Genomic DNA, 24,856 nt, shown 5'->3' with positions numbered 1-24,856 from the left:
GATAAGGTCAAGTTAAAGGAGTTCATCATCACCCAAGCTCTTATTTTATGAAATGTTAAAGGGACTTATCTAAGAAAAAGAAGATAAAAAAAACATGTATAGTAAAATGACAGCAAACTCACAATTATTAATAACACCTAAAACAAAACCAAAAGAAACTAAGCAAACAAGTAGAAGAGGAACAGAACCACAGAAATGGAGATCACATAGAGGGTTAGCAACAGGGGAGTGGGAGGAGGAGAGAGGGAGAAAAGGTATGGAGAATAAGTAGCGTAGATGGTAGGTAGAAAATAGACAGGGGGAGGGCAAGAATAGTATGGGAAATGTAGAAGCTAAAGAACTTATGACACATGGACATGAACTAAAGGGGGGGAATGTGGGTGGGAGAGGGTTTACAGGGTGGACGAGAGTGAAGGGGGGAAGTGGGACAACTGTAATAGCATAATCAATAAAATATATTAAAAAATTTAAAAAATTTCAAAAAGAATTTCAGCGTTAAAACTTTTTTTCTTTGTTCTGTAAACTTTTCCTGGTTCTGTTTCTTTTACAGGCTGCTCTTCCTCAGTCTCTTTTTTGTTTCTCAAGATTCTATCTTTGATGTTACCCAAAGTTTTGTCCTTATTCATCTTTAATGCTCTTTGTACATACTGTACCTTAGTGAGGTCTTCTATTCCTATGACTTCTATTGGTACCATTATCTTGATAAATTCAAACTCTATGCCTACAGCTTCCCACCCTATCCAACCCTGAGCTTCAGATTCTTTCATGAAGTTGCCTACCAGACATTTCCATAAAAATATCCCCTGGGACTCCAATTTTACCTTATAATCAGACCAATTGTGTAATAGCTCCCATCATGTCCAAAAGTAAAATAACTTATCTTTTCCCTCCACAACGTTATCAAAAACATCCCCCATTTCTTATTGCCCAGATTGAGTGGTGTTATCTTCTATTCACCAGGCCCCTTCTAGAGATAAGTTAGGACAGCAGAACCATTCAATGCAATAGTCTAAACATCCCTTAAAAGAGCATAAAAATAGTTATATATCCAAAAATCTGGGAACAAGCAGAAGAAATGCCTTTTGTTCATCCGTGTAACCAGAGGACAGTTGCTCCACTACAAGCTCCTTGCCCAACAATCTAGAGCTAGACTAGTGCCAAGTCAGCAACCTCTGGGGAACAATGAGAAGAACAGGAAGTGCAGCACAAAAAGCCCTCCAATGAAATGTCAGGCAATCTTCCTGATGCCTTTTTTCTTTAACACTGTTTTAATTCTTTCATTCTTCAACATGCTCACAAGCCCCTCTGTTGAAAACGAGTGTCCTATAAAGAGATTTTTCCCTATCTCTCTATATTGCAAATCAGGCACTTCCTACCTCATTGTCAGCTTCCAAGGCATTGATTTGCTCCAATTTGTAGGTCCAATATCTGGCTTCCTCCTCTGGAATGTCTACCATGAAAAACAAAAGAACACATTACCAGGTTAATAATTTATTTATTTTTATTGTTGTTCAAGTACAGTTGTCTCTATTTTCACCCTACCACAGCTCCCCGCCCCACCCATCCCCACCTCCCTCAAACCTACCCTCTTTGGCTTTGTCCATTTGTCCTTCATACATGTTCCTTGATGGACCTTCCCCTATTTTCCCCCATTATCCCTCTCCCCCAACCCCTCTAGTTACTGCCAGTTTGTTCTTTATTTCAATATCTCTGGTTATATTTTGCTTGCTTGTTTTGTTGATAAGGTTCCACTTACAGGTGAGATCATATGCTATTTGTCTTTTACTGTGTGGCTAATAATTTAATCTTGAGTTAATAATACTTTGTTCAATCAAATGATCAAAATTAGAGGGGTGACAGCAATGGACTAATTTTACTGGTGGTTTCATTCTTGCTATGAACATTATCTTATTTATTTAAAATTTTTATTTATTTATTTTTAGACAGAGGGGAAGTGGGGAGAAAGAGAGGGAGAGAAACATCATTGTGTGGTTGCCCCTCATGTACCCCCTACTGGAGACCTTGCCCACAACCCAGGCATGTGCCCTGACTGGGAATCGAACTGGCGACACTTTAGTTTGCAGATCACAATTCAATCCACCGAGCCACACCAGTTGGGGACTATGAACATTTTCTTTAATCTTTACAAAAACCTAAATAATGTCTATTATTCCCACCAGATCAGAATACTTAATATTGTTAAGTTGTCAACACTACCCAAAGTGATCTACAGATTCAATGTGATCACTATCAAAACCTTAATGATGGTTTGTTTGTTTGTTTGTTTGTTTGCAAAAATATAAGCGCCATCCTAAAATTAATAGGGAATTCAACAGATCCGAAACAGCCAAAATAATCTTGAAAAGAACAAAGCTAGAGGACTCACAGTTCCTAATTTCAAAACTTACTACAAAGCTACAGTAACCAAAACAGTGTGATACTCACATAAAGACAGGTATATAGATCAATAGCCTAGAAAGCCAAGAAATAAACCTTCATGTGTACGGTCAAATGATTTTTTGACAAGGGGATATTCAATGGGGAAATGTCTTTTCAACAAATGGTACTAGGAAAACTGAATATCTGTATGCAAAAGAATGAAGTTGGACCCTTACTTAACACCACATAAAAAATTAACTCAAAATGGATCAAAACCTAAGACTATAAAACTGCTCTTAAAAAATAGGGCAAAAGCTGCATGACAATGAATTTGGAAATTTCTTGGATAGGACAGCAAAAGTACAGGCAACAAAAGAAAAAATAGACAAATTGGGCTTTAGGACGATCAAAAAAATTTCTGATCAAAAGACTATCAATAGACCTTGACTGGTGTGGCTCAGTGGATTGAATTCTGATCTGCAAACTAAAGTGTCGCCAGTTTGATTCCCAGTCAGGGCACATGCCTGGGTTGTGGGCCAGGTCTCCAGTAGGGGGCACATGAGGGGCAACCACACATTGATGTTTCTCTCCCTCTCTTCCTCCTCCCTCCCCCTCTGCCTAAAAATAAATAAATAAAATCTAAGGGAAAAAAAGACAACATCAATAGAATAAAAAGGTAACCAACAGAATGGAAGAAAATACTTGCAAATCATACATCTCCTAAGAGATTAATACCCAAAATATACAGGGAACTCCTAGAACAACAAAAAAAAGACAAAAAAAATTTCAAAAATGGACGAAGGACTTGACAGACATTTCTCCAAAGAAGATATACAAATGGCCAAGAAGCACATAAAAAACATGTTCAACATCACTGATCATTAGGGAAATAAAAACTACAATGTTATACTACTTCACACCTACTAGGATAGCAACTATCCTATTTTTAAAGAAAGAAAATAAAAGTATTAATGAGATATAAAAAATTAGAACTCTTGTATACTGTTAGAGGGACTATAAAATGGTACAGCCACTATGAAAAAGAGTGTCAGTATGGCAATTCTTAAAAAATTAAAAATAGAATTACCATATAATCTAGCAATTTCACCTCTGGGTATATACCCAAAACACTTGGTTGAAAACACTAGTAATCAGGATGCTCACAAAATTTACTGAACATGAACATAATATAAAGGAAGAAGTAAAGGCTATACTAAATGAAATAAAGAAAAATATACAGGGAACCAACAGTAAAGGGCAGGAAACTGGGACTCAAATCAATGATTTGGAACAGAATGAAGAAATTAGCATTCAACTGTAACAGAATAAAGAAATAAGAATTCAAAAAGGGGAGGAGAGGCTTAGGAACCTCTGGGACAACTTTAAATGTTCCAACACCCAAATCATAGGAGTGCCAGAAGGAGAAGAGGAAGAGCAAAACTGAAAACTTATTTGAACAAATAATGAAGGAAAACTTCCCCACTCTGGCAAAGGAAATAGACTTCCAGGAAGTCCAGGAAACCCAGAGAGTCCCGAAGGAATTGGACCCAAGGAGGAACACACCAAGACACATCATAATTAAGTTACCTAAGATCAAAGACAAGGAGACAATCTTAAAAGCAGCAAGAGGAAACTAGAGAGTTACCTACAAAGCAGTTCCCATAAGACTAGCAGCTGATTTCTCAAAAGAAACCTTCCAGGCAAGAAGGGGTTGGAAAGAAGTATTCAAAGTCATGAAAAGCAAGGACCTACATCCAAGATTACTCTATCCAGCAAAGCTATCATTTAGAATGGGAGGGCAGGTAAAGTGCTTCCCAGGTAAGGTAAGGTTAAAGGAGTTCATCATCACCGAGTCCTTATTAAATGAAAAGTTAAAGGGACTTATGTAAGAAATAGAAGAAGATAAAAAACTATGAACAGTAAAATGACAACAAACTCATAACTATCAACAACTGAACCTAAAAAACAAAAAACAAAAGCTAAGAAAACAACTAGAGCAGGAAGAGAATCACAAAAATGGAGGGTTATCAGTGGGGAAAGGGAGGGGGATAATGGGAGGAAAAGGTACAGGGAATAAGAAGATAATTGGTAGGCATAAAATAGATAGGGGGAGGTTAAGAAGAGTAAAGGAAATGGAGAAGCCAAAGAACTTATATGTACAACTCATGGACATGAACTAAGGGGGAGATGGTAGAGGGTCAGAGGTAGGGTGGAGGGGATAAAGGGGGAAAAATTGGGACAACTATAATAATGCAATCAATAAAATATAATTAAAAAGTAAAAAAGAATGTTTATTGCAGTATTATTTATAATGGTATTATTTACATTTATTATTATTGTACATTCACAATAAAATCAAATAAACCAGAGAAAATATTATGGAAAAATAGCATTTTATATAACATTTATATTATAACTTTAATTACTGAATACAACAGATTAAAATGTAATATACCATACCATTTTATAAGAAAAACAGTAAATGTGCATAAAAAAACAGAAGGAAACATAGCAACATGTAAAAAATATCTCCAGTTTGTGAGGTTTTAAGAAACTCTTGTCCTTTTCATATACCTATACATTTTGCACACCTATATATTTTCTGACCTTTCAATGCAATAAAAAAATTACAAGTTACTATTTTTTAAAGATGCTATGTAATTGAATAGAATATTCACAGGATTTCAATTTATTAAAAAAATTCCTTTACCAATAACAGGACACTTTATTAAGTTTTTTTTTAATTTTTACTTATTGGCTTCATGTCTGATTTTTATTCTAAATGTAAAGCTCTTCAGGATTAAAGTACAATTGATACACAATATTATATTAGTTTCAGGTATAGAAAATAGTGGGATTTCACATTTATATACCTTACAAAGTGATCGCCACAAAAAATCCACTATCCATCTGTCACCATATGAAGTTATTGTGATATTATTGATATTAATATTCCCCATGCTGTACTTTACATTTATTTATATGTTTGTACCTCTTAATCCCCTTAACCTTTTTGCCCATACCCCCACCACCTAACCCTCTGTGGTTATCACAGAGGCAAAAGCTTAGCACACTCACATTAACTAGTATCAAAGACTAGTTACCTAGTCTTTGACTAGACTTCACTTATCTGAGATTTTACCTTAACAGTTATTCAAAAAAAAATTTTTTAGGCACCTATTACGTGCCAAGCAAACACTAGAGATACCAAAATAAACTATGCAAGTACCCTCATGAAACTCAAAATCTATATAGAAATGTGTATGGTTACCCGTGACAATAAAAGTGACACAGTGTTGAAAGGAATGTTTGTTTACAATGTAATAAGGGATAGAATGACAGACTTCTAGCATGAGCTCCACAGAGCCACACCCTAACAAAACTCTGTGGGGTGGGGGTGTTAATATATAAAACACATTTAAAGTCACTGGAAATAGTCCTCAGGGCATACAGCAAATGAAGAAACATTTACTCAAGAAAATCTACCAAAACTTTAAAACAGCTAATTTCTGTAGTAGTTGAACCAAGATCTATCTTCATCCATTCCCCTCCCAATTCACCAAGAGAGAAACTCCATTCCAGACCAGTTCAGCCAAGACCACAGCACTAAGAATACAAGCAACCAAGCCATTAGCAAGAACTTCAAATACTTTTCCCTTCCCCTACAACTCAGCGTACAGACACACAGGAGTGTCTTCCTTTCTATTTTTCTGAAGTAATAGTTGTTCTGAGTTTAGTTATATCTGAGTTTATTAGAAAATCATGCCACTTTTGCTGAAATCATCATAAGGTACAACATATAAGGTACAACTTAAACCATAAAATAGCAGCAATAACAAAATTATATGTGAATATCATTAGTGTGAACAGTCAAAATTAAAATTAAACTAAATTAAAACAAGATGTCATATAAATCAATTAGACAAAAATATTAAAACTGAAATACAAAATGTTGGTAAAGATGTGCAGAAGAGAGACACCTCACACATAGTTGGTAAGAATATAAAATGGTACCATCTTTCTGACAAGTAACTTGGCAGAACTATGAAAAGTAATAGTGCATATACCGTCTGACCCATGCCTTAAATTCTACTTTAAGAACTTTATCCTAGACTTACAAATGAGCACAGGTGTACAAAGCTGATCATTATAGTAGTTATATAATATAAAAAAAAACTAGAAACCTACATGTCAATTAATAAAGGATCGCTTAGAAAATTTATCATATAGGCAGCTGTTCAGATCAGCAAGATAGGCCTTAAAGTAAAACATGGATGATATCCAAGACAATGTGCTTTTGTAGTTTATACAACACTATATACAGTCATGCACAGCTGAAGAACAAGGTACTTTTGGAGAAATGCATCAGTAGGCAATTTTGTCATATTGTGAACATCATAGAGTGTACTTACACAAACCTAGATGATGTAGCCTACTACAGCCTAAGCTATATAGTATACCACCATCATATATGAGGGCTGTTATGGACTGAAACGTCATTATATGATGCATGACTGTTTCATTATATATAGTATATAGAGTATGGTCCAAATTTTGTCAAAATAATATTTCTAGAAATTTTTTGTATCTAAACTAAGACACAAGAAAGTTAATAGTGGTTTACCTCTTTAACCACTACAGGAAATGCAAAGGAGGTGGAAGGAAGCAGGAAGAGAAACAACTTCTCCATGTACATTTCCACACTATTTGAACTTTTACCAGGGCCTGTATTTTGTGATTTTTTAAAAATTACCTTTTAAATTACTATTTTATTTGTTAGTGCTACTTCATTTTTTAAATTGGCTGATTGTAGGTATATATTTGCTTCAAAACAATAAATGTTAAGATATTATTAAAAGAATAAATTATTGATGTTCTCTAATGAGTAGGTATTTCATAAGTCATTATATTAAACAGTCAGAGAGGACACAACAACTCAAAGAGAATGCTTTTACTGTGGATTCTTTAATTAGCACCATTCCAGTGGCTACTCTGCACCATCCCCAGGCTAGGCATTATAGAGGCGAAAGACAGAATGTCCTCAAAGGAAGTCTTATCAAAGGATGATAAGACACAAGATATAGCAATGAAACAACCAGCCAACATTTCCAAACAATATGGCAAAAAGTATTAAATGGCATTACAAATCTAATCAAATAGACTCACCAAAAGGCAATTCAAATCTTGTATCAAGCAAAATTTTATGAGGAGTTGGGTTTTTAGTTCCACAGATCTCATCGTCTTTCATTAATGTCTCTGCCTCCAACGTGGACCACTCCCCAGGCCCTTCCTGGAAAAGAAAGATCTAAGATTACACTTTCCTTTTCCCCAACTTCCCTCTTGGTTGAAGAGCCAGGTGTTTTTCTCTGAATGTACTTGCTGGACAGCTTCTGAGGGCCACTCACATCCTAATGAGACAAACACAATACTGTCCCCACCTGCCTCTGCTACATGGGGCTTCTGTTATCCCTTTTGAGAGAGAGAGCAGCTCTTTGCAAGCCCACTGAGGACAGAATTTCCGAAGTACCAAACAGAAAAACCAAGCACCCCCATGGACCAATATTTCATCTGAGCAATTTTTTTTTTAAGATTGTGTTTATTTTTAAGGGGGGAGGGAGGGAGAAAGAGAGGGAGAGAAACATCTGTGTGTGAGAGATACATTGATCGGTTACCTCTTGAGCTGTCCAATTCTTAATAACTGTGTCACTTCATGTGCTGCTATTCCTAATCATTAAAGAGCTATGAACATTGTTACTTAAGTAGACTTGAACTAGGGCCACAATGAAAATGAACTGCCCATTTGCCTGGGGGAATAGAGCCTTTGCCAGAACTAAAAGAAAATTAGAAAGGAGAGGCACATTTTCACCATCCGCACTCCCAGAGAAAACTCATAGCCCATGTAAAAGTCAAACAGGAACACTATAGATTCTCTCCAGGCTAAAAGTGAGGGTCTATGGGGAAATTATGCTGAGTTATGGTCTGTAAAAGTAGAATGGGAGTTCAGTCTTGAAAATAATGTACAGAGACCATGTGAATCCCAATTGCCAAGCCTGTAGTTCCTTAAACTCTGTTAGGGTTACTTGTAGAAGAAGGAAGATTGAAACCGGTTCCCTGGGGATTGGCAATCCAAAGGAAAAAAAGCAGAGAACAGGACCCAGCCAAATAGCTGAGAAAGTTTAATTGGGCTCCTTCTAAAAAATATCTTGGGGGGGAAAGGTAGAAACCATGGGTACCCTAGATCAATCTAACACACACACAGTACTCAGAAGAGCTGTCCTACCTGCTAAGTCTAAAAAGTGTTCTAGCACCTCTGAGTTCAATCAGGGCAGAGGGAAGACCAGACCTAAATAAAATCCCCTAAACCTTTGGGTAATGTAGGAATAAGCTGGTTGCATGGCCTCTAATTAGCAAGCAGGCAGAGCAATCTGAGATATATGGATGAATATTAGCTGAATGAAGCTAGAGTGTGCAGAAGCAAGAGCTGCAACCATACCTACAAGTGGGCAGTACAAGGACTGACCTCATCTGACTGTCGAATAGTCTTCAGTGCAATCCACACGGTCCCCACCATGGTGTCCCAGATCAGTCCTTTGTTCCACACCTCCACACTCAGACCCAGGTCCAGGCGACTAATCTCACTAAAGGAAAGAAGAAAGTCCTTTAAAGAAAGACAGATGATATGAAGGAAACAGCAACATCTCCTGTTTTGCTAACCCTTAAATACTTTATCACCAGAATTCTGTCATCAGGGAAAATCACAATGCCCCAGAATGCTGAAACCATAGTTTAGGTTCCTAGAAACCTATGTAAAGTATCCATAGAAAAATGCCTTTGTCAGTCTGTCCCCTCTACTTTGAAGTTTAATCATGATTGCATTAACACAGTTCCTTTAAAAAAAAAAAGTGAAGCCAAGCAGTAAGGGCTTTACTATGAGGGCTGCCCTCCTACAGGCTTCACTCTCAGGCAATAGTCTTATATGTTTTTTTGTTAATACTAACATAGCCCATAACTTATACCTATAGACTGTATACAGAAGACCTTTAGAAAAAAGCAAGACTTCTTCCCAAGATTTATGAAATGGAATTGGAATGGAGTCTACGCAGAAGTAAGCAGACCCCTAAGAACATCTAAGTTTGATGGGAACAGGTGGTCAGAGGCAGGTAAGGGACACTAGAGTGTACCAGTTCACACCAGGTAGCCCGCAGAGAGCCCATGAGTTATTATCTGTTAAAGTAGGCACTGTTGCTTAAAAAAATGATTATCACAGGATAATGACAAACACAATGATATTCCTGCAATAATAACTAGGAAAAATTTGAAAAGAAATCATTCTGCCAAGAGCCAGATAACCACTAAGCAAAAAGCAATGGCATACATCATAGAATATCAGCTCGGAAGGGCTAACTCAAACTTAATCATAGTCTTAAGGCGAAACAGACAACACTTAGGTTAATACTAAAAACCTTCTCCAGAAAGCTCTTACTGAAACACAAGACTATTTGAGAGGAAATGCAAGAAAGATGAGAAAAGGCCAATTCCAGCAGAAAAAATAGAAAGGTATTCTCAGGAAAACAGTAGCTTTTCATCACATGTAGAAGTTTCAAGTTAACACTTTAGAGAAAAGCTTGGCTTCCCTGCTGTACTATTAAGATAAATGTTCTCAGAGTCACAACTTTGGAATGTGGTATTATCGCCATAGAATTCATAGCAAGTGTGTTGAAAATGAGTAAAGCAAAGAAAATTTGCCCCTTTCATATAAATACAACAAAACACAGAATGCAATAATGAGCTTATTTGTTCATCACTTAATATTTCCTGAGAGCATTCATATGGCTTAGTACTGTGGGGAAGACACACACAATACAGGATCCAGTTCCTGTTTCTAAAAACTTCCAAGCTTTCTGGAAAGCTGTGCAAAGCCACAAAGCAGATAATTAAACCCAGTCACTAAGTTTCGATGTTCACAGCAGGAAAACTAAGCATTTTGTCACAGTTTAACATAGCCTGATTAATTGATTAGCCTTGAAAAATATATGTAATAACTCACACCTTTTGAATCTGTAAAAAAACAAAAAAAAACTTGGGGATGCATACTTAATAATCCCAATGCAACTCCTAAATAGCATCTCAAGCCCACGGATAGTATAAATAGCCAGAGGTCTTTAACAGCTTGACCTGGACAGATAAAAAGGAAAACATGATCTTCAGGGAACTCTGGGGAGTAAGCCTGAAACAATGAGGATACCTTCTACAAGCCCCCTTTCTCGTTTATGTTTGCTTAGCAGGCACAATCATGAGAAGTCTAAGAATTCTTTTTATGCCTCATTCCCAGAGCTCTGGGGAAGTTTCTTCTATTAATTAACTCAGTCAACAGTATATGTGCACATGTGTATACAAGACTGTGAGCTAGGCAAATTCCCAAAATTAAGTGAACATGCCTTCCTAGCCCTTAAGATATGATTTAGTTCTGGAAATAAGATACAGAAATATTAAAGATAAATAATGTGAAATATCAAAATAATATTAGATATTGCTACATACTACATCAGGGAAAAGGAAAAAAGAGAAAGAGAGAGGAGAGACCCACAATGGAGTTGCCAGGTGATACAAGGACAGGGTAGGAGGATAAACAGTCGGAGCAGAAAGGTAGAGAAAGTAGCTGATAAAACTCATGTGTAAAAGAAAAGAGGGCATAATTCATACAGAATCTCAAGGTGGGAGACAGGAAAGAAAATTCACACATATCATAGCAGGGTTGAAAAAGAAAAGTGCTATCGGATATCGGAAAATAAATATACAAGAATAAAGCTAGCAATGAATATATGCACCCCAATGTTCATAGCAGCACAGTTTACAATAGCCAAGTGCTGGAAGCAACCCAAGTAAGTGCCCATCAGTAAATGAATGGATCAAAAACGTTGGCACATCTACACAATGGAATTCTATGCAGCAGAAAGAAAGAAGGAGCTCCTACTCTTTGCAACAGCATGGATGGAACTAGAGAGCATTATGCTAAGTGAAATAAGCCAGGCAATGAAAAACAAATACTGTATGATCTCACCATTAACAGGAACCTAATCAACAAAACAAACAAGCAAGCAAAGCATAGTCAAAGACATTGAAATTGAGAACAGGCTGACAGTAATCAGAAGGGAGAGGGGAGGGGATAGTGGGGGGAAAGGCTTTACAGGAACAATTATAAAGGACATATGGACAACAACAAAGGGGGGTGGAAATGGGGAAGGGAGGTGGGGAGGGCTGGGGTAGTGGGGAGGGGTGGGGGGAAAATGCAGAAAACTGTACTTGAACAACAATAAAAATAAGAAAGAAAAAATAAAAATAAAAATTTTTTAAAGCTAGAAATGCTGATGAAAAGCTGCAGAACATCACCATGTTTCACATGCCGGGAACAGTTATAACTCTAAGTGATTATTCCAGCCAAAAGGAAGGTGGAAGAAAGTATGATTGCTAGGTTTACATACCATAGCCAGAACTGTGTTATGATAAGCTCACACATAAAAATTCTATATGAATTTTGCCCTCTTTTCTTTTATGCATGAGTTTTTTAGCTACTTTCTCTACCTTTCTGCTCCTACTCTTTATCTCCTACCCTGTCCTTATGGCAGCTGGCAATTCCATTTCTGGTCTCTCCTCTCCCTTTCTCTTTTTTCCTTTTCCCTGATGTAGTTATGTGGCAATATCTAATATTTATTGTGGTATTTCACATTATTTATCTTTAACATTTCTAAGACTAAATCATATCTTAAGGGCAAGGAAGACATGTTCACTTAATATTGTGAATTTGCCTAGCCCACAAAATTGTATACACATATGCACATATTAAGAGACTTGAATAAACTTTATAAATGATGTCACACACTATATGTGAAAAGAAAGAAACAGAGATCCAAGATGGCAGCAGAGTAGACAAACATTACACTCACCTCCTCCTAGGACCAAAGTGGAATCGCAACTAAAACACAGAGCATTCAATCCAAATAACCACCCAAAGACTAGCTGAAGAGCAGTTTTATAACCAAGGGTCTACAGAAGAAGCCACATTGAGATTGCTTGAAAGGGTGAGATATGAAAAGTAGTGACATTTTTTCCGATATATGTTCCTCAGGCAAAGGAAACAAAAGAAAAAATAAACAAATGGGACTACATCAAACTAAAAAGTTTTTTGCACAGCAAAGGGAACCACCAGCAAAATGAAAAGACAACCCACTGAATGGGATGACATATTTGCCAATAATACATCTGAGAAGGGGTTAACATCCAAAATTTATAAAGCACTTATAAAACTCAAAACCAAGAAAACAATCTAATTTAAAAAATGGGCAAAGGACCTGCATATATACTTCTCCAAGGAGGACATACAGATGGCCAATAGACATCTGAAAAGATACACAATCAACATCACTAATCATCAGAGAAATACAAATTAAAACCACAATAAAATATCACCTCACACCTGTCAGAATGCCTATCATCAATAAATCAACAAATAAGTGATGGTGAGGATGTGGAGAAAAGGGAATTCTCGTGCACTGTTGGAGGGAATACAGGTTGGTGCAGCTACTGTGAAAAGCAGTATGGAGATACCTCAAAAAATTAAAAAAGGAACTGGCTTAGATCCAGCAATTACACTTCTAGAAATATATCCAAAGAAACTCAAAATACTGATTCAAAAGAATATATGAACCTCTATGCTCACTGTAGCATTATTTATAATAAATAGCCAAGATCTGGAAGTGGCCCAAGTGCCCATCAAGAGATGAGTAAATAAAAAAGCTATGGTGGCTGGAGTGGCTCAGTGGATTGAGCGCCCACCTACAAACCAAAAGGTTGCCAGTTCAATTCCCAGGGCACGTGTCTGGGTTGCGGGCCAGGCCCCCAGTTGAAGGCATGTGAGAGGCAACCAGTTTATGTATCTCTCACACATTGATGTTTCTCTCCTTTTCTTTCTCCTTCCCTTCCCCTCTCTCTAAAAATAAATAAATAAATATCTTTAAAAAGAGATTCCATTAAAAAAAAAAGTTGTGGTACATTTGCACAATGGAAAACTATTTGGCCATAAAAAAAAGAAGGAAATCTTACCTTTTAGGACAGGATATATGGACCTGTCAAATATTATGCTAAGTGAAATTAGCCAGTCAGAGAAAGAGTATTTACCATATGATTTCACTCATGTGTGGAATCCAATAAACAAAATAAACTAACAAAGTAGAAACAGATTCACAAATACACAGAAAAGACTGACAGTTGTAAAGGGGAGGGGTTGAAAGGCTAGGTGAAAAAGGTGAAGGGATTAAGTGAAAAAAAAAACAAAAAATCTCATAACAGAGACAACAGTATGGTTATCACCAGAGGGAAATGTGCATGGGGGGAGGTTGTAGAAGGTAAAGAAGGGATACACGGTGATAAAAGGAGACTTGACTTCAGGTGGTGAACACATAATACAATATACAAATGATGCATTATAGAATTGTAAACCTAAAACCTATATAGTTTTATTAACCAATGTCACCCAATAAATTCAATTTTAGAGAAGAAAAAAGTGGTATCGTTCTCTTGTTACTATAACTAAGAAAGTGAATGTTGAGAGAAGGGCAACCAGGGAGAAATTTGACACCATTGGCCTGTTTCTTCCTGAAGCCCAGTTTACCCTCAGCTTTCAGGACACTACCATCTCATCTCCCTATACCTCTCTGTCCATGCCTTCCTAGTTCCATTTGTCCCCTCTTTACATGCTGGTGCTCTCTGGGCTCCACCCCAGGCCCTATTCTCACCCTACACACTAGCTTCCCTAAGCTTTCTCATCTATGCCTATGGCTTCAACTGACCAAAATATTTATCCAACTCGGACTTCTTCCCTGAGTGCCAGGTTCAGGTTTCTATCTTCCCTACCTCAGTTCCTACCTGTCTTGTACGAGCCTCAAATATAAGCTTTTGCATAACTCATCTTACAGTATCTCCTATCCTAATGAGTGACACATCATTCACCCATCATCCAAGACAAATCTTGGCTCTACCCACTTAACATCTTCAAGCCATACTTTTCTCTGTATCCCTTTTGCTATTGTCTTAGCCCAGGCTCTCACAATCTTATCCTTTAACTATTATAATAAAGTTTCCTAAATGGTACTATAAAAAGCAGCATATTAAAAGCCTGGAGAATTGGAATGTTTCCACATAAAAATAATAGTCATTCCTATGTCTCTCTGAGATGCACCATAAACTTGCAAAACAATTTCACTTCAATTTCAAATTACACAGCAATTTTCATATATTTTCTGATTTGATTTTCCCATGCTCACCTTGCCAAAAAACAAGCATAGTCTTGTAAGAAAGGTAGAACTTTACAGACATAAAAACTGGCACTCAGAGAAGCTAAGTGATTCACCCATCCTTCAAAATGATATTCTATACTTCTCTTCCCTTTTCTAGATTAGGGGGAAAGATTCCTGAAACTTAAAGAGGAAAAAAAGAAATAATCAAGTTTTTAAAAGCCAGCACTTACACTCGTAATATACTAAATGCTGTGTCATGTGTAAGAAATTCTACTAATGTGTACTAACATTTATTAACAAGGTAAATGTAGGACATTTTACTACAAATAGCGAGAGGATTACAGGCACTGAAATATTCATCCTCCAAAGCAGATGACTCGGGTACAGACACACAGTCTCTCACATGCATAACCACATTCCTTCAAGAAGCCTTCTGAGAATCAAAGCTTATGTTTAATATCATGCTATTTGTACCATATCCTAATTCTGAGTAGTAGAAAAAACTGGCTAGGTAGGATTTTCACATACATAAATTATATACTTTGCCTACCACACACTTCACTTGCTCTGTAACTCTAGTTTTTCAAAAAGAAAGTTAATATACATTAAAATATGTTTTGTAATATTTAACATATTTTATAATTCTTATATAAATCTTGGGCCTGTAGTTGTTTAAGCCAATGTGTTTACCTTGGAAAGATTATCAAACATTGTAAGTATGCTGTTGCTGTAAAGTACTTACAACATAAAATCTTGTTCCCAGGAAGGTTCATCGCCACGAACTGCTACAGTTGTGCTCTTCACATTCTGCACTTTCAGGGTCACATACGTGTTAAATTTGTCTTGGAAAAAATGCAAAATGAAGATGTAATACTTAGTGCTCATTTCGTTACCCAATCTCATAAAGCCATTGGAATTAAATAATATCCAAATTAAAGTATTATATGTAGAACAAAAAATGAAAATATATATTGTACAAAGTAGCATCATTCTAATGATAATGGAGTCACAAAAAAATATAAAATACATGCTTCCTTCAAAAGCGTAATCTGTAACAGTGTTTTGAAAATTTGAGAAATGTATTTGACCCAGGAGACACACATACACACATATAAACTAGCATAAGTGTTCATAAAATACAAGACATGATACACCATTATTCCCTATTCCATTTTATTCAATCTATTAAAAAGTTAATCATATAACATTTGATTATATGATTAAATCAAATAATATTTAATTTGATTATCCCTGCCTGGCATGGTTCAGTGGATTATGTGCTGGTTTGTGAACCAAAAGGTCACCAGTTTGATTCCTAGTAAGGGCACATGCCTGGGTCCCCACAGGCCAAGCCCCCAGATGAGGGTGTGCAAGAGGCAACCATCACACATTGATGTTTCTCTCCCTCTCTTTCTCCCTTCCTTCCCTTCTCTCTAAACATAAATAAATAAAATCTTTTTTTTAAAAAAAGAAGTTAATCATAAGAAACTAAATTGATTTTACAGCCCACCTGCAGTTTGAAAAAAACTAATATAAATTATCTAGTAGAAAAAATATGTAACTTTTTTTAAGTAGGTACAAAGCCTTTATTATTGCTATTAATACAAGCCTAGAAATGGTCTCTTCCTAATGAAAAGTACAATCTTTTCTATACTTAGGGCAAGTTATAAAACCTCTTTTGGGGGGAGTAGAATTTTTCCAGTAAATCAATTATTTCCAGTGAACCCCAGTCACAATAAACAGTCTAGTCTCTGAGCTTTATTAGTTGGCTATCACCATCGCACTAATAGAAGATCTTCATTTTCCACAGAATAAAACTGTAATGACTGTCATTTTCTAGTTCAATCTCTCTGCCTGGCATTTTGGGACGTTCACAGGACAACAGAAGGTCTGACACAGGAACTCTGAGAAGACATGGCAGCAATCTTTTCACTTTTTGAACTGTGATGGAGTCGGGCAATTGTTTCTCTAGGACTTTGTGGTCCAGATGGTGAGGATATTTTATCCTCAGTGTTAGCAGCTGGCTTTGAGCAAACACGGTGGTTGTGTTTTAAGTTCCCCCTCCCCAGGTGCACCATTTTTGAGGCAGAGTGCCTGGTACCTGGGGTGGGCTGCCAGAACTCCTCATTTGGCCTGTTTTGGTCTGGATCCTGATGCCCAGCCCCCTTTTCCATTCATTTCCAAACACTTTTCCGTACTCCAGCTTGGCTCCAGCCTCCTGCCTCTCCTCAGGAATAATTTGACATTTGTTCAGGGTTTGCAGTTGACCAATCTTGGCAATAAGGAACTGGTACGCCGTCTGCACTCTGCTTCCTTCAGTCCCGGTTTCTTCGTCAGGGCAAAGAGCTCAGACTCTGTAACTCATCCAGCTTGTTGATAGATGACCATTGCACTATCTGATTGTCACTGACTACAAGGTTTGGCAAGGAAGGAAATACTGACATTTTGCACTGAATCCCAGCATCCAGGAAATGTAGAGAAGAAATCCCAGTGTTAGAAAGAATTAGTTCTAGTCTGGGCAGATATGCTATTAGAAACAGCTGATTTTCATCAATTAACTAACTATGGGAAAGGTCTAATAACTTGATCATTTGTAAAACGTCAGCCGGCCTTTCTGAAATGGAAATATCGTTAGACTCTAGGCAGAGCTCCTCCAGGACTGGTCACCCCACAGCACACCGGAGCACCTTGGCACACATTCCTGTGCAGCTGAGGACTAAACCTTCAGTGCAGGAAATAATCCTGGTTAGAGATGGTGAGTCAGAGGGAAATCTCAGTTTATTGTCCCTGAGATTAAGGACTTCCAGGTGTCTGAGCTGATCAGCAATATCTACCACTTCATCCCATGCCAACAGCAGGTTTATTGACAAATCTACTCCTTTAACATTAGGACATGCTTTGGCGATGGCTCCTTTGTCACCAGCAAAACTTACTGCATAGTTCTTCAAACAAATTTCTTGGAACATGCTCAGCTGGGTTTGCTGTTTTATAATAGCGTCAAAACCAATAGTTTCCACAGGTATATTAGCAATTTTATTTTATTTATCATTTTTTTTGTTTGAATACTAATATGCTCTTTGCCATCTTCCTCTGGTCCATCTTTTAACACACAGTGGTTCTTAACTGCAGTAAGAAAGTCTATTCCAGCCCTAACTGGTGGGGCTCAGTGGATTGAGTGCCAGCCTGTGAACCAAAGGGTCTCTGGTTTGATTCCCAGTCAGGGCACATGCCTGGGTTGCAGGCCAGGTCCCCAGCAGCGGGTGCTTGAGAGGCAACCACACATTGATGTTTCTCTCCCTCTCTGTCTCCCTTCCCCTCTCTCTAAAAATAAATTAAAATCTTTTTAAAAAAAATAAAAAGGAAAGAAAATCTACTCCCACATTTACTTTGGACAAATAAAGGATCCTCCTCCTGCTGGGTGGCTGCGCTGAGAAAGGACAGTGCCATAAAAACACACAATTGTGCGTTCTCCATTAACTTCAACTCTTCAACCAATGACATCTAATGCAAAGTGTCATTCATTATAATATAGCCAGAATCCAAAATATGAGATCTAGGCTGCAGGTTCAGTCCCTGGTCTGGGTGGGTGCAGAGGGCAGCCGATTGATGTTTCTCTCTCACATCTATGTCTCTCTCTTTCCCTTCCACTCTCTCTGCCTGCAGCCAGTCAGGTGCCAGCCGGGTGGTCAGGGCAGTGGTCCCTCACATGTGCTGTGCCACCAGAAAAGATATGTAACTTTAAATATAGAAAAAAGTAAGTACCATAACAGAAAAAGTGATAAAGGATTGCAGAAGAGGAAAGGGTTACCTCTAGCTGTTGAAAGAAATAAGAATTCAGGATAAATCCTCATAAACAAAGTGAATTTCAAGCTTTATCTATTCACTTATCAGAAATGTTATCACAGAATTGGGAAAAGGAAATTCTCTAACCTAACAGTGTAAGTTGAATACTAAACAAAGGTAAGTGGCCTAGAACTCAAAACTCAGGGATCTGACCTACTGCTTAACACAGCATATTCTATACTCACCCTTCTACGTTCACATCAGCCATGAGGAGGACAACTGAATTGAGAATTTGCTTTTCTATATAACATATTAATCATAATTTTATAAAATGAAAAAGGGGATACAATTATTTTTTGACTCATCACACTGGCAAAGATTGCTTACAATGATTACCTGTTAGAGAAGTGAGAAAATGGGCCTTGTCATGCACTTCTAGCAGAAGATAAACCTTTCTCTTTAATATCATTAAGAATCATGTAGTTTATATATGACCCCCATCCATATCCAGTGTACCAGTGAGGTAGACCCCTGAGCTATGTTTGATATCATATGGTTTTGTAGTCCACTCCCCATATTCCACCATAGCTGATTAGACCAGGGGCAGATGCCACTTAAAAGCATCCCATCTATGGGCTGGCCAAAAGGTAAGACCAATATGATTCCTTCTCAGAAAAATTTTAAATAGAGAAAACAAAGAAATAGGGATAGGTGGTAGCTGGTAACAAAGCTTGGAGGAGAGGCATACAAACTCCACCGGAGATACGATTATAGGCTGTATGCAACCACAGAAAAGCCAGCTGGACCAGAAAAGTGAACAGAACAGAGTCTCACTAAAAAAAAAAAAAAAAAAAAACAAGAGTCCTAACCTAGAGCCAGTGGAGACAGTAGAAAGTTCAGAATCTGCTTTAGCTCCTATTGCACCCAAGGTTTGGCTTTTGAGATTTTCCTGGGCTCCCAAGCATGTTCACTTTTTCCCGGTAACCCCCAGGACTCTTCCTTTCCCACAGCAGTAATCAGAACAACTTGACATTCACAGTTTAGGAGATGTGTATTAAAATAAGGAGATACCATGTTTTACCTTCAGATGAGCAAAGATTTTTAAAAATTCATAGTATGTAATGTTGATAAGGACTTGGAGGAAAAGAAATCCTCATGTACTCTGATCTGAGTATAATCTAGCAAAAACTTTCAGAAAGGCAGTATGCATGGTAGCAGCTACCAAATTTCTTTAAAATACATACCTTTGACCCAGCAATTCTACTTCTGGACTCTAGTGTACATATACATTTGCAAAAGCAGGCAATGACAAATGCACAAGAATATTTACCAGTACTCCTTAGAATAGCAAGAAATTGAAAACAACCTACATAATCAAGAATTTATAGTACAAATCTACAATAAAATTCTGTATAACATTTTTTAAAAAAAGAACCAGATATATGTATATACACACACACATAAGAAAAGACTTTCATGATGTATTGGGAAAAAAGCAGGTTGTGCAAAGATATGTGTAGCTAATCCATTAATGTAGACATGCATATACACAGAAAAAATCTGAAAAGATATATAAAAACCTCTAAATACTTATTCTGGAAGTATAATTGAGTTGGTCAAGAAGTAAGAGGACTTTAACTTTTCACTAGATTGATATATAGATGTAGATTTCTCTAATGTTTTACAACAGCATTGTTTTTTTCTAGCTTTCCTGAGGTATAATTGACAATTTAAAATTGTATATTTTAATTGTACAATTGTACAATTATATATTGTATACAATTGATAATTGTATATTATATACAACCTGATGATTTGATGTATGTATACACTGCAAAATAATCACAATTAAACAAATTAACATATTCATCACCACCTTGTATGGTAATCATTTTGAGTGAGTCAGAGGGTGTATTGAGTGAGTGAGAGGGTGTATGTGTATTGAGAACATTTAGGATCTACTCTCTTAGAAAATTAAATTTCAAATACTGTACAAGACTTGGTTTTGTGTTGGGTTTTTTAGCAGCTCTTTAGGAATGTATTCATTCCTGACCTGCACTCTTGGAGGAACACTGTTAACATTGGTTTGCCAATACCTACTCAGGATATTACCATATTTTTAGACCATAAGACGCACATAGGTTTTAAAGGAGGAAAATAGGGAAAAAAATTGAAGCAAAAAATGTGGTAAAATATTTAATAACATAAGTAATATTTCACCAATTAAATGTAAACAGAACTCAACAGCAGCATTAACAACCATTATTCCTCCCAAACTGTGAGTCTTATAGTCTGAAAAAATATGGTAAATGGTGAGACTAACTTCTTTTTTTATTAAATTAATTTATTTTTTTATTGTTATTCAAGTACAGTTGTCTCCATTTTCCCCCTGCCAATACCCCTGACCTACCCTTGAACCTACCCCTTTGGCTTTGTCCATGTGTCCTTTATACTTGTTCCTTCCCCAATTTTTACCCATTATCCCTCTTCCCCTTCCCCTCTGGTTACTTGTAAACTATATACACATTGCTATACATTAGATCTCCAGAAATTATTTATCTTGCATAACTGAAATTTTTTACCCCTTTGACTAATATCTCCCCATTCTGAGTTATTAATTAATAATTTAAGAAATTTACTGAGTGTAATTAATTTAATCAATGAATTCAATAAAACTATTTGTTTAAAAGGTTGCTTTTAAATCACAGCAAGTATGATGGGATATAATAATAGAAGGCTGGTCTTACCTGGTGAACCCTGGAATTTGGCTCTTTTAACTGCAAGAGAAAAAAAGGCACCATGAAAAAAATAATTTATTTAGCCAACATTTCCTGAACACCTACTCGGCCAAGGTTAGAGTTAGGACCAGATTTTTACATTTAAGTCTTTAGAAGAGAATAAAAGCTGGGACTTCTAATCAAAGCTTGAAGGCAGAGTTAAAGGTCATTCAATCTAATCTCATACTGAACACAGAAATGTCTTACAGCCTCCTGACAAGGAAGTGGAGGAAACTAACTAACTTACTCCTAGGTCAGGCAACCAATTTCAAGTCATATATCATTTTAACAGTTAAGTCACAGACATTCCTTTTTTAAAACCTATCATAAAAATTTCCTCTATTCCATTCATGCCCCAAGAAGAGCCTAACTAGCAAGATCTAGACAACAGGTTTAAGAAGAGTGAGAAGTAACTTCTTTCTGGGAATAAGTAAATATCAAGAGGACCTCCTGTCTAAGGAGGTTGGACATCCAACAGCTATCCAAGCTGTTTCCAAAACTGTGTAAGAAATGCCACACTTGGGCCGCAGCACACCAGCTCCTAGGAAAGGTCAAAGACCACAAATGAAGGAAACTGCTAATTCTAGAATGTACTAAATATCTATCCAATATTTCTATCAATGAAGATTAGGATCACGTGCCACAGGGGATGAAAAAGGCAAAAGGAAATCCCAACACACAATGCCTGAAAAGATATTTGAGGGTACAGATCTGCCATCTCCTTGTCCTGCTTTATGAAAGTGAAAGCTTCACCTTAGCTTACATCCAACCCCGGGTTAGTATTTCCAAGAGATGAATGATTCTGTACCTTTCACAAAGTCCTCTTCATTTTCAGGAAGCACTTAATGCTAAAAGCTTTAACTTTTTTAAAAAAAATTATTTATTTAGAAATGGAGAAGGGAGGGAGGAAGAGAGGGAGAAAGAGGAAACACTGACATGTGAAAGATATACCCAACTGTGTGCGAGAGGCAACAGATCCATGTATCTCTTGCACATTTGTTTCTCTTCCTCTCTTTCTCCCTCCCCTCCTCTCTAAAAGTAAATAAATGAGAAACCAAAGAACCTTTATGTACAACCCATGGACATGAACTAAGGCAGGGGGAATGCTGGAGGATGGGGGAGTGCAGGGCAAAGAGGGGATAGAGGGGAGAAAAAAATTGGGAAACCATAATAGCATAATCAATAAAATATACTTTTTAAAAAAAGGACACTTCACCATAGTGAGCTAATTTTGAAAAGAGATTTTTATAACCAAAATAAAAATGTATTCCAAACTGAAATCCAAAAAAATCTTTAAATAAAATTTAAAAATTTTAATACATTACTCAAGATTAAAGATAAGGAGAGAATCTTAAATACAGCAAGAGAAAAGAAGAGAGTTATGTACAAAGGAGTTCCCATAGGACTATCAGCTGATTTCTCAAAAGAAAACTTGCAGGCAAGAAGAGGCTGGAAAGAAGTATTCCAAGTCATGAAAGGCAAGGACCTACATCCAAGATTGCTCTATCCAGCAAAGCTAGCATTTAAAATGGAAGGGCAGATAAAGTGCTTCCCAGATAAGGTCAAGTTAAAGGAGTTCATCATCACCAAGCCCTTACTATATGAAATGTTAATGGGACTTATCTAAGAAAAAGGAAATAAAAAATATAAATAGTAAAGTGACAACAAACTCACAACTATTAACAGCTGAAACTAAAAATAAAAACTAAGCAAACAACTATAACAGGAAAAGAATCACAGAAATGGAGATCGCATGGAGGGTGATCAGTGGGGAGGGAGAGGAAGGAGAATGGAGGAAAAGGCACAGGGAATAAGAAGCATAAATGGTAGGTACAAAATAGACAGGGGGAGTTAAGAATAGTATGGGAAATGGAGAAGCCAAAGAACTTATATGTACAACCCATGGATATGAACTAAAAATGGGGAGGAATAATGGAGGGAAGAGGAGTACAGAGTGGAGAGGGGTAAAGGGGAGAAAAAATTGGACAACTATAATAGCATAATCAATAAAATATACTTTAAAAGGTAAATAAAATTAAATAAAATCCCTATGTTGGAGCACTAACCCACAAGGTGATGGTATGTAGAGGTTAACCTTTTGGGCTATCTGGGTTTGGTGAGGTCCTGAGGGTAAGGTCCTCATGATGGGATTAGTGTCCTTATAAGAAGGAACAGGAAAGCTAGCTCTCTCTCCCCCATGTGAGGATACAGTGAGAAGGTGGCCATCTGCTAGTCAAGATGAGGGCCTTGAGATGAAGATGAGGCAGTGGCTGGGGTAGGAGCCTGGAAGTTCAAGCAGGGGTGGTAGGTGGTTTCGACCCACTGGACCACTGTTGTTTCCAGAAAGAGTTTGACTGGCGTAACCTCTGGAGCAACTGTTATTAGCTGGCTCCTCTGGCTGATAGGCATAGGTACAGCAAGGGCATCTGATCATGGGCCAATGTGTTACCACCAAGTGCAAGAAGCCCTCATCAACCCTCGGCAACAAGAATGGAGACTGTGACCCTGGCAGCAAATCACACAACAGACAAGCTGCAGGCCACAGTGAGGAACAGCCCCTAGCATGTTGCAAGCCAGGTGGGGCTATCCTTATCAATGAGACAAAAAACGTAGAGGCTACCACTGAGGCCTGCCAGCTGCCAACATCCTCAAGAGATGCTAGGAGGAAGCCCAAGATGAATGCCAAGGAGTCTTCCTCACAGAGGCTGGAAGAACTGTTCAGGTACTACGAGGATGAGCAGGAGGATGCACTTGTGGAGGGAGGCACGGAGTGCTTTTGCAGTGACCTATGTGTTGACCCCACAAAATTTTCAGTGCAGTTCCTGGCTTGGAAGTTTCAGGCTTCTGCCATGTGCCAATTCACCAGCAAGAGGTTATCTGATGGCTGTAAAGCCCTGAGTGCAGACAGCATCAGTGAGATCTGTGCACAGTTCCCTAGCCTCTTAACTGAAGCCAAACAATGGGACAAATTCAAGGATCTCTACCAGTTTACGTTTCAGTTTGGCCTGGACTCTGAAGAAGGGCAGCAGTCACTTCATCGGGAAATAACCATTGCCCTCTGGAAGGCAATCTTTACTGAGAACAATCCTCCAACATTGAACCAGTGACTAAACTCTCTAACAGAGAACTCCTCAGGGATCAGCGGCATCCTCTGGGACACTTGGAACATGTTCCTTAACTTTACTTGGGTGACTGGCCCCAACCTCAGCAACTACAGTGAAGATGAGATGAGGCCTGGCCAAGTCTCTCTGACACCTTTGTACAGTGGGAGATGGAGCGGAGGAAATAAGAAAGAGCTGGGGTAGGTGCCCTCAGTTCAGGATTCTTGGGCCTGTGTCCCCAGGAGCAAACTTCAAGCTCTGCTCTGGAGAAGCCATGAGGGTCTGCCCACTGGCCTGGAGTCACCCAAGGAACTGGACCTTTCTGGAAATTACCAAAGATCTGGATATTTTCTACTTTACACCTCTCTCTGCCTTGTATCTGAAAGCACTTTAAAATGTTGTGTTATGTTTTAGGCATTTCTTTACTTTTCTGGTTATTTTGGTTATTTCCTTTGGGGTGGTCCCCCAAAATATTTGAAACTGACTACATGTGTACATGCTGTGTAGTTTTTCTTTTTTCTTC

General features: G+C 37.6%; 1 protein-coding gene and 1 pseudogene across 15 annotated transcripts in view; one reads left to right on the top strand and one right to left on the bottom strand.

Annotated features, from left to right (window-relative positions):
* The window catches only part of UNC13B (unc-13 homolog B), a 204,561-nt gene that overhangs the window by 147,841 nt on the left and 31,864 nt on the right, over positions 1-24,856 (bottom strand). For all 15 annotated transcript variants that reach the window (XM_036021879.1, XM_036021884.1, XM_036021883.1 and 12 more), the window contains exons 2-6: positions 21,203-21,232; positions 15,415-15,514; positions 8,900-9,017; positions 7,546-7,669; positions 1,377-1,450 (exon numbers count right to left, since the gene is read on the bottom strand). In XM_036021879.1, the coding sequence (XP_035877772.1) occupies positions 1,377-1,450; positions 7,546-7,669; positions 8,900-9,017; positions 15,415-15,514; positions 21,203-21,232 (446 nt within the window). The remainder of the gene's footprint in view (positions 1-1,376; positions 1,451-7,545; positions 7,670-8,899; positions 9,018-15,414; positions 15,515-21,202; positions 21,233-24,856) is intronic.
* Positions 23,665-24,783, top strand: LOC114503938 (annotated as a pseudogene).

Source organism: Phyllostomus discolor, chromosome 3 (genome assembly GCF_004126475.2).
Source record: "Phyllostomus discolor isolate MPI-MPIP mPhyDis1 chromosome 3, mPhyDis1.pri.v3, whole genome shotgun sequence".
NCBI lineage: Eukaryota > Metazoa > Chordata > Mammalia > Chiroptera > Phyllostomidae > Phyllostomus > Phyllostomus discolor.
Note: the sequence above shows the minus strand (reverse complement) of the source record. Positions and strands in the feature narration are given on the sequence as shown.